This window comes from Oncorhynchus kisutch, linkage group LG28 (genome assembly GCF_002021735.2).
Source record: "Oncorhynchus kisutch isolate 150728-3 linkage group LG28, Okis_V2, whole genome shotgun sequence".
In the NCBI taxonomy this organism is placed as follows: domain Eukaryota; kingdom Metazoa; phylum Chordata; class Actinopteri; order Salmoniformes; family Salmonidae; genus Oncorhynchus; species Oncorhynchus kisutch.
The window spans coordinates 26,971,937-26,985,469 of record NC_034201.2 but is presented as its reverse complement, the minus strand read 5'-3'; the positions used below and the strand labels follow the sequence as shown (position 1 = coordinate 26,985,469).

At 39.5% G+C, this 13,533-nt stretch overlaps 1 protein-coding gene across 3 annotated transcripts in view; it reads right to left on the bottom strand.

Annotated features, from left to right (window-relative positions):
• Positions 1–13,533, bottom strand: part of tmem120aa (transmembrane protein 120Aa) — a 24,549-nt gene extending 11,016 nt beyond the window's left edge. The window contains exons 1-17 of one of the 3 annotated variants that reach the window (XM_031807434.1): positions 13,390–13,530; positions 12,909–13,029; positions 12,689–12,750; positions 11,339–11,434; positions 10,949–11,038; positions 8,127–8,211; positions 6,072–6,190; positions 5,792–5,908; positions 5,492–5,551; positions 5,260–5,355; positions 4,744–4,833; positions 4,179–4,244; positions 3,818–3,879; positions 3,489–3,581; positions 2,103–2,167; positions 1,900–1,968; positions 1,258–1,730 (exon numbers count right to left, since the gene is read on the bottom strand). In XM_031807434.1, coding sequence (XP_031663294.1) covers positions 1,617–1,730; positions 1,900–1,968; positions 2,103–2,167; positions 3,489–3,581; positions 3,818–3,879; positions 4,179–4,244; positions 4,744–4,833; positions 5,260–5,355; positions 5,492–5,551; positions 5,792–5,908; positions 6,072–6,190; positions 8,127–8,211; positions 10,949–11,038; positions 11,339–11,352 — 1,140 coding nt within the window. In that variant the 5' untranslated portion in view covers positions 11,353–11,434; positions 12,689–12,750; positions 12,909–13,029; positions 13,390–13,530 and the 3' untranslated portion in view covers positions 1,258–1,616. Of the gene's footprint in view, positions 1–1,257; positions 1,731–1,899; positions 1,969–2,102; positions 2,168–3,488; positions 3,582–3,817; positions 3,880–4,178; positions 4,245–4,743; positions 4,834–5,259; positions 5,356–5,491; positions 5,552–5,791; positions 5,909–6,071; positions 6,191–8,126; positions 8,212–10,948; positions 11,039–11,338; positions 11,435–12,688; positions 12,751–12,908; positions 13,030–13,389 lie in introns of those variants that run through there. The other 2 variants (XM_031807435.1, XM_020464075.2) reach the window with 2 other exon arrangements.

The following is a 13,533-nucleotide window of genomic DNA, read 5'->3' as shown; positions in this document are numbered from 1 at the left end:
GTGGCTAATGCTAGTCCTGGATGTTATGTAATGCATTCAGCCAATAAGGTTGCAGTAGTTTTTTCACGGTCAGTGCTATCTGGGATCCTTGGGACTTCTCTACCCTTACCTTAATCATTTTTTATTTAAACTTTAATGGGGTAGGGACGTTGCAAAGACCCTGGCTGTGCCTGTGTCCAATCCACCTGGTCCTGCTACCTATCCTGTGCTGCTGACTACCTGGCGTGCCCTAGAATGATGTCCGACTGCCATGCCCCTTACCATTACACCCACATACATTGAATTCCTAAAACATGCACACTATTCATTATGTGTTTCAGGCTGAACATCTGTAAAACACTTGTTGATGTCAAAAGGGCTTTAGAAAATAAATGTTTTGAAGTGTGCTGCCTTCCATTTTGTTATATATTATCAGATAAAATTCCCTTATAAGATCCAATTTGTTTTATTGATATTATTTGACTATTAATTACATTTTTCAGATTGCACAAATTTATGAACATATAATTTAATAAACCTCTAAACAAAACTATCATTACATTAATTGCATGTTGCATCTGGGGTGAAAAATACATGTATTTTACTCTTAATCTAATTTTTACTTCATAACTTCACTGCATAAATGTTTAATCTTTCTTATTAAAACTATGAATAATGTTCTGTAAATGAGTTCATGGCAACAAATATAATTACATGTAATTTTGAAACTATCAGATCAAATATGAAAAAATTTACTGATACAACCTGATTGGCTGAACGCGTTACGCAACATCCGGGACTAGCATTAGCCACTCTAGCATGGTGGTGGAAAACGGCTTCATAAAGAAAGTATGCATATTTTCAGTTTTTTCCGCCTTCTCGCCATTAAATCGATTTAAAGTTGAAAAACAGACTCCTTCACAGCCTGAATGAAGAATATTTGATGTACGAACCAGTCCACAGGGGATACGAATGTATAGCCGGCTGCACACATTCCCTTTGGATGGTAGATGAAACGACTCGATATCGCCATCTGCTGGCCTTTGGGCTATAGTGAAATGTGATAACACCATGTTCCTGAAAGGTCCGATAATTGAATTAAATAGAATTCACTTTGGTATCAACCATCCTATCAAACCATCGAGAAGAAGACTATCCGTCTTCAAAATAGTATCAGCCAAGAAGAAGAAAGTAAAATTGTCAACATATCCCTAACATATCAGTGGTAATACACATGGCATAGTCTCCTGATGAGACATTTAATGAACAAAGCACAGACTCGGTCAGTGGCTTATTAATGCAGTGAGCTCTCTTTTGACACAGCTGAACATGTAGACAGTTTAGTGACAGTCAGTGCAAGGCATGTAATTCTCTTCCACTATAATATCTCCAACCTATTCAGGTAATCTCACACACAATTAAATCATACGATGATGAAAGTGACAAGCTGCATTTCTCAGAAAAACAAAGAACAATGTGGTTCAACATTTCTACTCAAAACTAAACACATTAGATAAAATGGTACAACAGAAAAAGTAAACGTTTACAAGACAAACGCATAAAATAGACATAAAAAGCATATTAGTATAAAACACCTTTTGCACATATTCTTTTGAATAAATCTTTCTTTTCAAGTCTTATAGGCTCTTGGACTTGTCTTGGTTGTGGATGTACTTATGGTAGACTACTCCAAGTGTGGTGGAGAAGTTCCCCATGAACAACACAAGGTAGGAGCAGCCACACATGAAGACCTGTAGGGTGGGGAGGGAGGACAGGTTAGGAATACTGTTGCAAATGCTCACTATAAATTTGACAGTCAACAAAATAAACAACAAAAAACTAAAGGAGCTTGCCATATATTAATATAAGTTTCATTCATTTCTCTGTGAAATGAAAAGAGCATCTGTGAAATGCACTGACTTGCCACTCTTTACACTCTGGGAGCTGGGCCATCCTGAACAGTGTTAGGCCATTGTAAAGCTGCCAGAACTACAAACACACAGAACATAGTGGTGTCACTCTCTCTAAAAACAATACATACAACTGTAGAAACAACAATATCCAGAAATAACTTTGGTACTTTCAATAACCCCCCCCCCCCCCCCCCCCCTGCTGATACTCACATGACCAAAGAACAGGAAGGGCAGAAGGAAGGTCAGGCCTCGCCACATCCACGACTGGAAACCCTCTGAGGTGGTGGAATGTTTGTTTATGTCACTAAATACACTACATGACCAAAGTATGTAGACACCTGCTCGTTGAACATCTCATTCCCAAATCATGGGCATTAATATGGAGGTGGTCCCCTTTGCTGCTATAACAGCCTCCACTCTTCTTGGAAGGCTTTCCACTAGATGTTGAAACATTGCTTCCAATCATACATAAGAGGATTAGTGAGGTAGGGCAATGATGATGGGCGATTAGGCCTGGCTTGCTGTCAGCGTTCCAATTCATTCCAAAGGTCTTAGATAGGGTTGAGGTCAGGGCTCTGTGCAGGCCAGTCAAGTTCTTCCGCACTGATCTCGACAAACCATTTCTGTATGGACCTCGCTTTGTCCACGGGGGTATTGTCATGCTGAAACAGGAAAGGGCCTTCACCAAACTGTTGCCACAAAGTTGGAAGCCCAAAATCATCTAGATTGTCATTGTATGCTGTAGTCTTAAGATTTACCCTCACTGGAACTAATAGCCCTGGACCATTATTCCTTCTCCACCAAACTTTACAGTTGGCACTATGCATTGGGTTCCCACTGATCCAGTGTCCAATGGCGGTGAGCTTTACACCACTCTAGCTGACTCTTGGAATTGTGCATGGTGATCTTAGGCTTGTGTGCGGCTGCTTGGCCATGGAAACCCATTTCAAGAAGCTCCAGACGAACAGTTCTTGTGCTGATGTTGCTTCCAGAGGCAATTTGGAAGTAGCGTTGTAACCGAGAACAGACGGTTTTTACGCGCTACGCGCTTCACTACTCGCGTCCTGTTCTGTGAGCTTGTGTGGCCTACCACTTCACGGCTGACCTGTTGTTGCTCCTAGACGTTTCCACATCACAATAACAGCACTTACAGTTGACCGGAGCAGCTCTACCAGGGCAGAAATTTGACGAACCAACTTGTTGGAAAGGTGCTATTCTACGACGGTGCCACGTTGAAAGTCACTGAGCTCTTCATTAATGCCATTCTATTGCCAATGTTAGTCTATGGAGATTGCATGGCTGTGTGCTCGATTTTATACACCTGTCAGCAACGGGTGTCAAACTAATTTGAAGGGGTGTCCACATACTTTTGTATATATAGTGTATATGGAATGCACATATAATAACCATGTACTATACAATATCAGTAAACATGTACGATACAGCTGCAAACTACACTATGTGTTGATGATGATATCAGGTCAATGAGGAGTGATGGAGGAGGATGCGTTTTTGTAATTTTGGTCATGTTACTCTTAAACACGTGATCAGTGAGTAGTCATGATGACACACAACAATATGTGACTTCTCACTCACCAACTGTCAAGTCCATGTTGTGACTCTCTCCCAGGGCTCGAAGTCTGTACAGACAGCCACTCTGGTAGTAGTACTGGAGAAACTGGACAAAACCTATTTTGCACAGACAACACAACAGAAGTGTATTGTATTAATATTGACACTGTTCTATTTCGTCCCAGGTTTCAGGTCAATCCCAGTTCAAAGGTGAATCAATTGAAATGCCTATTCAAAAGTTGAATGGTGCCATTTGTTTTCAATAATGATAGCTTCATATTAAAAACAACTGTATGTGATTTACTCCATAGTCATTCTATCTCGCACTTAAAGATATTACAGTTGTGTCTTACTTTGGTACAAGCAGTAGGTGAGAAACTGATTCCTGAACATCTGGTAGAGTATGCCTTCCGGCCTGTAGGACGGACAGGGCAGTTAGATAAGTACTATGGTGCAAATTCCATTCTAGCCAATCAGAGGTAAAAAATAAATAAAATGCATTTGGGTTAAAGGTCAACAAGCTACCTAATCTGTTCTTCTTGTCTTGTGCACTCATAAATATGGTAATAAAAATGGTAACATGGTAACTTACTAAAACTCCAGGCCTCTGGGGCTGCAGTGTTCAGTGTCTCCCTCGTGCTTAATTTGATCACACGCCCAGCCATAGTTAGAGTGATATCATATTGCAGATGTAGAACATTGGGGAGTACTTACCAAGTCAGCATCACTCCAGACAGGAAGCAGAACACATAGTGATGAAACACCCACCAACCCTTGATCCTGAAGGAACAAACAAACAAGTCACACCAAGATCTATGTACAGGCCACAGCGAATAAATAGCTAGAATGGACAGTACATATGAGATATAAATCTAAGTGTATTATACAGGCAGGATTGTACATCAAAGTACAGTAGTTAGTATCAATTCAGGACTGCAGTGTGTGATGTAAAAAGCCTCACAGCATAAAAATCCTAATAAAATTGAATTGTGAGGATTTTTACATCACACACTGTGCAGGTAGGTATACGGAAGACGACAAAGAAAAATAGTATCGTATAGAAGTCAATCTATAGTGCAGGCAAAGTATCCTTATGTTTCACACAAGAGATGGCATATGCTGAGGGGACAAAGCAGCATCAACATGCCTCCGTTTAATGAGGCTGACACAAACAAGGTACTGTTTCATTGGACCACTGTTGTAGCCCAAACACACAGTGGTGCAGTGTCTTCAGCTGAATACACACACACACCAGCAGTATGAAGTGCTGACTACTGACCTGGAGCCATTGCTAATGAGGATACTCTCCCGAATGGTCAGTGTGCAGTAGTACCACACCAGCAGGAAGTTGAAGAGAGCATCTATGGCTCTGCCAAACAAAGACAGACATAACCACAAACACTAGTTCACCAAGTTCACAGTTAAGTTCACAGAGTTCAGAGTCAAAGACAAACAGGAGCAAATGTAATTTATAGGTATTACTGCATAATAACAATATATTACAGCTAATAATACATACAATAGTGGAATGTTTTTAATGAGTTGCTAATTTTATCGTAGCCTAGTGGTTAGAGCGTTGGACTAGTAACTGAAAGGTTGCAAGATCGAATCCCCGAGCTGACAAGGTACAAATCTGTCGTTCTTCCCCTGAACAAGGCAGTTAACCCACTGTTCCTAGGCCGTCATTGAAAATAAGAATTTGTTCTTAACTGACTTGCCTAGTTAAATAAAGGTAAAATAAAAATTCTAAATAAATATGGATTGTCAATAAAATGGTATATGAGAGGTTACTCACCTGTAACTAAATACAAAGCGACATGTGAATGAGAAGACGAGGAGTAGGACGGTGAGGACCAATTTGAATTTCTCATATTCATCTTTGTAGGCAAATCTTGTGGCGAGAGAACAGAGAAAAAGCATCTGTTATGTTCACCAAGAGGCAAACAGTTTGAGTATGAGTTCTCATTATCATGTTGACTTCATTATTACATTGCAATACATTTGTTAAATTACTGAAAAGCTCTTACTTGGAGTGCTTGTTGAGCAATGTTACATTCACGTTCCCAAGAACGAGACTGAGGTATAACCTGTACAGCAAAGGGGAGAGAATTTTATCAAGAAAATAATTGTCTACAAATCTTCTCTAATAGAGAGCCAAACTCATGTTGTCTAGTAGTGAGCCAACCCGTATCAAGCTAAACTGTTTTACACTGACAGTTTGGACTACACACTATGTGCTTAAGGCGTGTTGTAGTAGATAGCATAACACCGAGACGGTAGCCTGCGAGAAGCTACTGCTATGCAAAAGACGCCTATATTTGTTTTACCCATTCTTCTTTGGCAGGAAAGACTCCATTTCAAAGAAAACATTTGGTCTGTCCTTGATAGATTCCTGGATCCCATTTATTGCATTAATTTCCTCTGGACTCGGTGTTTCTTTGCATCTAAAGAGGAAAAGCACAACATGATTTAGTAATAAGTACAAAGCGGACCAATAGAATAATGAGAATTATGACTACAGTGAGGTCTATTACACTGTGATTACTAGATAATTGAAAAATGTGAAGTTCCATGTGTCCTATTACATCAACTGTGCTTGATACTCACTCTTCCAGCGACACTGTGAGCTCTTTTAATTTCTTCCTCTGTCGTGCTATGGCATTGGAACAGCTGTCTTGAAGCTTGGAGACCTCCTCAAGCTTCTGTTTATACAGACGGTGAGTCTCCTAGAGGAAAATAGAGATGGTAAGAACAATTTTGCATCTCTGTGGTGCATATGCAGCACGCTGTATCATCTCAGTCACTCAGCAATGAGGTTGCACTAGATATGATGGGATATTCCACTGACACTTATTGTCATTGCACGTAACCTAAGAATGACCATAAGAGCTGTATTAAAGCTTGCTTGTGCTGAGCCAATTCATTTTGTTTAGGTTAAGTGTTACAATCTACCTTGACATTTGTACAGACTTAACCGGATGTGGCCTAGGTCTCACACTTTGGAAATTATGGAAATCAATTTCTAAATGTTGGTCTAGTTGTACTGCTTGCTTGTGAGGCTTCCAATGCAGCTGTTTTTATCTCAATATCAACAACTTTCGGGATAACAATTAAGTACCTTACTGTGATTGTTTTTAATTGAAATGGTCAAAAAGAAAACAAAAGTAGCTTCTTAGCAAAGAGCAATTTCTCTAGCAAGAATTTTGCTTGGACTGTCTGGGAGTCATCTGAGTATGGAGGAGAAAACAGAAAACTCTTATGGACAAAGAGGTTTGGAACTCTTGGTCTATAACTAATTTACTCCCTGGTGATGTCACCTGGCAGGCCAAAACTTCCTCCCACCACAACAGGCTAACATTTTAAGCGGTCTTTTCAAACAGCTCTTACACTAAAAGAGCATTGTTGTAATTTCAGGAAAATCACATTGACCGCAATGGGCCTTTAAAAAAGAAGAAGAAAAGTGATAGCTACTGATCTGTATGTCCTCCAATGTTATAACTTCTCAAGAGTTTGTCCATTTACAGTAATAAGTTCTATTAGAAATTTTAATTAGTTCCAAATATATTTCATAGCGATAGCTTTTGTAGGTAGAAATCAGTTACTCTGGAAGCAGCCTAATATCACCAGGTTGTATACAGAACGTGTTTGATATCATAGTGGAATTGAATATGATATATTTAAGCAATAAGGCCCAAGGAAGTGTGGTATATGGCCAATATACCACAGCTAAGGGTTGATCTTAAGCATGACACAACGCGGAGTGCCTGGACACAGCGCTTAGCCGTAGTATATTGGCCATATACCACAAACCCCCGAGGTGCCTTACTGCTATTATAATCTGGTTACCAACGTAATTAAAGCGGTAAAAATAAATGTTTTGTCATACCCGTGGTATACAGTCTGATATACCAAAGCTGTCCGCCAATCAGCATTCAGGCCTCGAACCACACAGAGTATAAAGTATGATATATTACATGTATTCAATTTAGTATTGTACTGTGGTATGATTGTTGAATGTATTTTGGGAAATTAATAATTATATGTCAAGGTACAATTAAACAAAAAAACTGTTTACGACATTGTTATGCCTGTCCAACTACTGCTGTAATAAGAACCTGTGTGCCCGTTTTTATTTAATAAAATAAAATATGTATCCTAAAAAATGAAATCAGATGATCAAAACAGCTTTCAAACAAATTTCTGCTGTAGTGGCTTTCAACAAGTTTTTGGTCTGGAGTGGTCCATACAATTATCCTACTGAAGAACCTTCATTCTTGCATTCTTTCTTGGGTGTGCTAGCTAGCCAGCTAGGTTGACGGTTTGCCAGAGCAGTGGCAAACTGAGTGTGGACAGCTTGTTTATGAATACCCAATGCCATTAATAATTCCCATGACATTTCGTTAGATTACTATTTCAAGTAACTCGCTAACGTTAGTCAGTTCAGGATTGTAAAATGTGCAATCACACCTAGCTAGCCTACAAATACATGTTTCTGGATTGGCGAGCATTTGCTGCCAACGTTACCTACCTAGCTAGCTGTCGTAAACAAACATTGTGCGGATTAGCTCGTTTATGGGCGACTGGCTGTAGCGAATTGGCGAACCGATAACTTGAAGTCAGCAAGTTTGTAGGAAATATACTTTTCTAAAACATGCCCCTTACCTGGACCCGTTGAAAGTCCTTTTCCAGACCCTCCCACTCCTGTAAGCAATCAGCCAAACTAGTTTGGTTGAATAACATTTTATTCCTATGTGGGCAAAGGCAAGAACACAAGAAATGTCAGCTGTGCAACAGTTGTAAGACCTATCACTTCGAGGACACCTCATCCAACTGTTTATCCAATGACGTGTCCCGATTCATTTCTTGAAGTTTTCAACGCCCACGCGTGAGCCAATGAACGCGTTCGAACAATAGAACAGCTGATTGGGTGACTGTTATTACCGTATTTTCTGCGCAAGTTCATGGTGTCTTCAGTGGCGGAAAAAGTACCCAATTGTCAAATTTAAGTTAAAGTAAGACACATTAATATAACAGGACTCAAGTAAAAGTGAAATTCACCCAGTAAAATACTACTTGAGTAAAACTCAAAGTATTTGGTTTTAAATATACGAAAGTAAATGTAATTGCTAAAATATAATTAAGTATCTAAAGTAAAAGTATACATAATTTCAAATTCCTTATATTAAGCAAACCACCCGACACGATTGTATCGTTTTTTTAATGAATGGATTGCCAGAGGCACACTCCAACATAATTTTCAAAAGAATAATTTGTGTTTAGTGAGTCTGCCAGATCAGAGGCAGTAGGGATGACCAGGAATGTTATCTTGATTAGGGCGTGATTTGGACAATTTTCCTGTCCTGCTAAGCATTCAAAATGTAAGGAGCACTTTTGGGTGTCAAGGAAAATGTATGGAGTAAAAAATACATTATTTCATTTAGGAATGTAGTAAAGTAAAAGTTGTCAAAAATATAAATAGTAACGTAAAGTAAAGATATCCCCCAAAACAACTTTAGTAGTACTTTAAAGTATTTTTACTTAAGTACTTTACACCACTGGGTGTGCCACTGGACCTTATCATTACATTGATTACATAATCCTGACAAGGTCTCATTCAGCATTCCTATGAAATTCTCAGGACTTCTGATTCCAGAATATCAGCAGGACAAATGTATTACTAAGATTCCAGAATATCAGCAGGACAAATGTATCAATGTGCATAAGTTGTTTTAGCTGCACCAATGCCTGGGTCTTCAGAAATAATAATATTGCATTACATATGGAAAGTGAATATCTTACAATGAACTGATGATCAGCAAGCCTATGGCCTGACAAGCAATACTTGCAAGCTGGTTCTCACATACTTATGTGTCAGTGTATGTGTACTATGACCATACTTTAAATATTTGTGAGAAATTGGTGCTCATTGCATACAAATGTCATCAACCACCCAAGAAGGTCAATATAAAGGAGGAAGGGAACTTCATGACAATATCCATGTACTTTTTAAAATGTTCATTGGGTAAATAGTGTTCCAGTGAATTACAGGGCTCTGGTGCCATTAAGGTCTGGACTAATTCAAATGAGCTACTGTCTTAATAGCAGGGCACTGCAATATCAGTCATTCGTCTACCCAGTGTGTGCAGCTCCCAGTCGGACAGCTGTTGTACAAACCCTCAGTTTGGCCTCAAATTGGTTTTACATTGCAGGACAAGTTCCCAGACCTCCTGCAGTGAGAAAATTGCCATCAATATCATAATGGTGTGGCAAGAATAACAGAAAATGTGTCACTTACTAAATGCAGTAGCTTACGAGTTAGTTGAGGTAATATGTACATGTAGGTTGGGGTAAAGTGATTATGCATAGATAATAAACAGAGAGTAGCAGCATGTGTGAAAGCATGTGAATGTGTGTGTGTGTCATCAATATGCATGTGCGTGTCTGTGTGTGTGTGTTCTGTGTGTTGGAGTGTCAATGTAGTATGTGTGAGTGTGTGGTTAAAGTCCTGTGAGTGTATGTCAAGCCTGTGCAAGAGAGTCAGTGCAAAAAAATAAGAATAAAATAAGGGGGTCGATGCAAATAGTCCTGGTAGCCATTTGATTAACTGTTCAAAAGTCTTATGGCTTGGAGGTAGAAGCTGTTAAGGAGCCTTTTGGTCCCAGACTTGGCACTCTGGTACCGATTGCCGTGCGGTAGCAGAGAGAACAGTTTATGACTTGGGTGGCTGGAGTCTTTGACCATTTTTAGGGCCTTCCTATACTATAAACACGAAGTATTATCATTACTAAGCCAATCAACATTTCTTCAGATTCCCAAAACAGAAACTGGAACAGCCTGAACTTCACTATTTATATTACACATTCCAAAGAAGACAGGAAAATATATAAATATAACTTGCCCCTAATGTATATTTCAAGTGGTGCAAAAGAAAAGCTATGGCTGCAGCACTACAGCGGCTTATTCTGTGACTTGAAAAAATCTGAACTGCAGATCCAGTGTTGAGACGAGATCCTAAATGGGGAACATTTGCAACACAATAAGGTCTCATGTTTCATGAGCTGAAATAAAAGATCTTGGAAATTTTCCAAACACACAAAAAGCGTATTTCTCTCAAATGTTGTGCACAAATTTGTTTACATCACTACTGGTGAGCATTCCTCCTTTGCCAAGATAATCCATCCACCTGACAGTTGGAGCATTCCTCCTTTGCCAAGATAATCCATCCACCTGACAGGCGTGGCATAATAAGAAGCTGATTAAACAGCATGGCCATTACACAGGTGCACCTTGCGCTGGGGACAATAAAAGGCCACTCTAAAATGTGCCACAGATGTCTCAAGTTTTGAGGGAGCATGCAATTGGCATGCTGACTGCAGGAATGTCCACCAGAGCTGTTGCCAGATAATTTAATGTTAATTTATCTACCATAAACCGCCTCCAACGTTGTTTTAGAGAATTTGGCAGTACGTCCTTCTCATACCGACCATGTGTAACCACGCCAGCCCTGGAGCTCCACATCCGGCTTCTTCACCTGCAGGATCATCTGGGACCAGCCACCGGGACAGCTGATGAAACTGAGGAGTATTTCTGTATGTAATAAAGCACTTAAGAAAAACTCATTCTAATTGGCTGGGCCTGACTCTCCAGTGGGTGGGCCTGGCTCCCAAGTGGGTGGGCCTAAGCCCACCCAGGCTCACTCATGGCTGCGCCTCTGCCCAGTAATGTGAAATCCATAGATCAGGTCTAATGAATTTATTTCAATTGAATGATTTCCTTATATGAACTGTAACTCAGTAAAAATCTTTGAAATTGTTGCATGTTGCGTTTATATTTTTGTTCAGTATAAAAAGTGGAAGAAAATACATGCAGCCTACCAATAAAAACACATATCCTCTCAAAACTGGAGTACATCAGCCTCCACGGAATCTGCCACATTAATGTGACGGATGGTGTGGTTTCCTTTTTCCAACCTAATTTCAAAAGAAAAACATTTTATTGAAACAACTATTTAGGACATGCTCCTTTGGCATGTAAATACGAGTCCTCACACACATGACTAGTGTGTGAGACATTAACAAGTGCACTCAGTTTTAGGTCTTTTAGGACGTGGGGACTGATAGCCTGCTTGTAATCGCCTAGGTAGAGTTGACCTGGCAAGAGCTCTACTTTATAAGGCCTCAAGCTCTCAAATTCCTACATTCACATGAACGAAACAGACAGCAGAACAATCTATGCAAATCACAACTTTGAAAGACTTATCACCTGAGTATGTTTAGCAATTTCTCAACAGATTCTCACAATATGAAGCAAATGTTTGGAGCAATGGAGGTGTTACCTTTATTGTGTAAAGGATTTTCTGTGTTTTAAAGAAAGGATTCAAGGATGAGAACCCTTTCAGATAGCCTCCTTTCAGAATCTGGATAGGATAGCAGTTTGATTTTGTCATGGCCTTCCATAGCCTAACACACACACCATTCTTACATATCTCTCTGATGGGATATCATGGATTTAATATCATTGTCAATCATTGGGGCGGCCGGTAGCCTAGTAGTTAGATCGCTGGACTAGTAACTGAAAGGTTGCAAGATCAAATCCCAGAGTTGATGAGGTAAAAATCTGTGGTTCTTCCCTGTACAAGGCAGTTAACCCACTGTTCCTAGGCCGTCATTGAAAATAAGAATTTGTTCTTAACTGACTTGCCTAGTTAAATAAAGGAAAAATACAATTGACAAGCCGTTTATATTCAATTAAGAACGGTTGAGATTAATTTAATTTAGCCTCACACAAAGCTTAATTGAAACTAGTCAAACACATACAAAAAGTATTATTTTTCATTCATCATGTCATAAACCACAATATTCCTCATACTCTCCACCTCCACAAGCATAATGAATTTGCCTTTAGATTCCATCTCAACTATTTTTTATTTTATTAAATTGAACCTTTATTTAACTAGGCAAGTAAGTCAGTTAAGAACAAATTCTTATTTACAATGATGGCCTACTGGGGAACAGTGGGTTAACTGCCTTGATCAGGGGCAGAACGACAGATTTTTACATGGTCAGCTCAGGGACTCTATCTTTCGTTTACTGGCCCAACACTCTAACCACAAGGCAACCTGCCGCCCCCATTGAACATTGCAACTTAATTGAAGCAGAGTATTTTGAACCTAAGGTGGGATGAGCTATTTTGTACTGTGTTAATGACTGATTTGACACTCATACCTATTTTGTATTTCTGGCAGTGATGATATGGCTGGCATTGTACTGTCCTTTAGCACGAGCATCTGAGGAAACAGCACAACCATTTGTCCACTTTTTATAAAAGGCAACTTTGATTGTATTGTTAGACTGAATCGTTGAAATAAGTTATGTTTATCAACACAATGGATTTGTTTAAATCGTGTTGAACCAATATGACAGTCAGCCCCCACTGGCCTCTTACCAATCAAACAGAGGTAGTTTAACTGTGGTAGTCTGGACAGGCGAGTGTACTGATTAAGAATGTTGTAAAGCTCAGACACATCGCAAAAGGTTGTTCCAGCCATTATAGGAAGCCTGACAACCTGAAAATAAAAAGTCAGTGTTTTCAAAACCCCGCATTGGACTACTACCCTAGCTAGTTAGCTAACGTTAGCTTGCTAACATCATGCTTCAAATACTAGCTAACTTGTTTCAGGAACAATATTTGTTCTCAGTATATCAACATCTTTCTGTAGATAACGTTAGCTAGTTTTCAAACAAACATCAGATATGGTAGAGCACCCTAGATAGCTAGCTACCTAATTAGCCTAATGTCGGTCTCTGCCATTGACTGTGACGTTAGGTCTCTGCTAACAACACACATACTTGGCTATCTCATTCCCTGATAATGCTAGTAAAGAAAATGCAGGCAGTTAACGTTACAGGTTAGGGCAGAAACTTACCTGGTTAGGGTGAAAATGGCAAAACGACTTTTCCCGCTCAAGTTAACTAACCAAGGGCACTTAGCTAGTTAGCTACAACATTTCTAATACATTTCTGAATTAACCACACAAAATGTAGAGAAAATTACACAGGTTTGTTTAGGT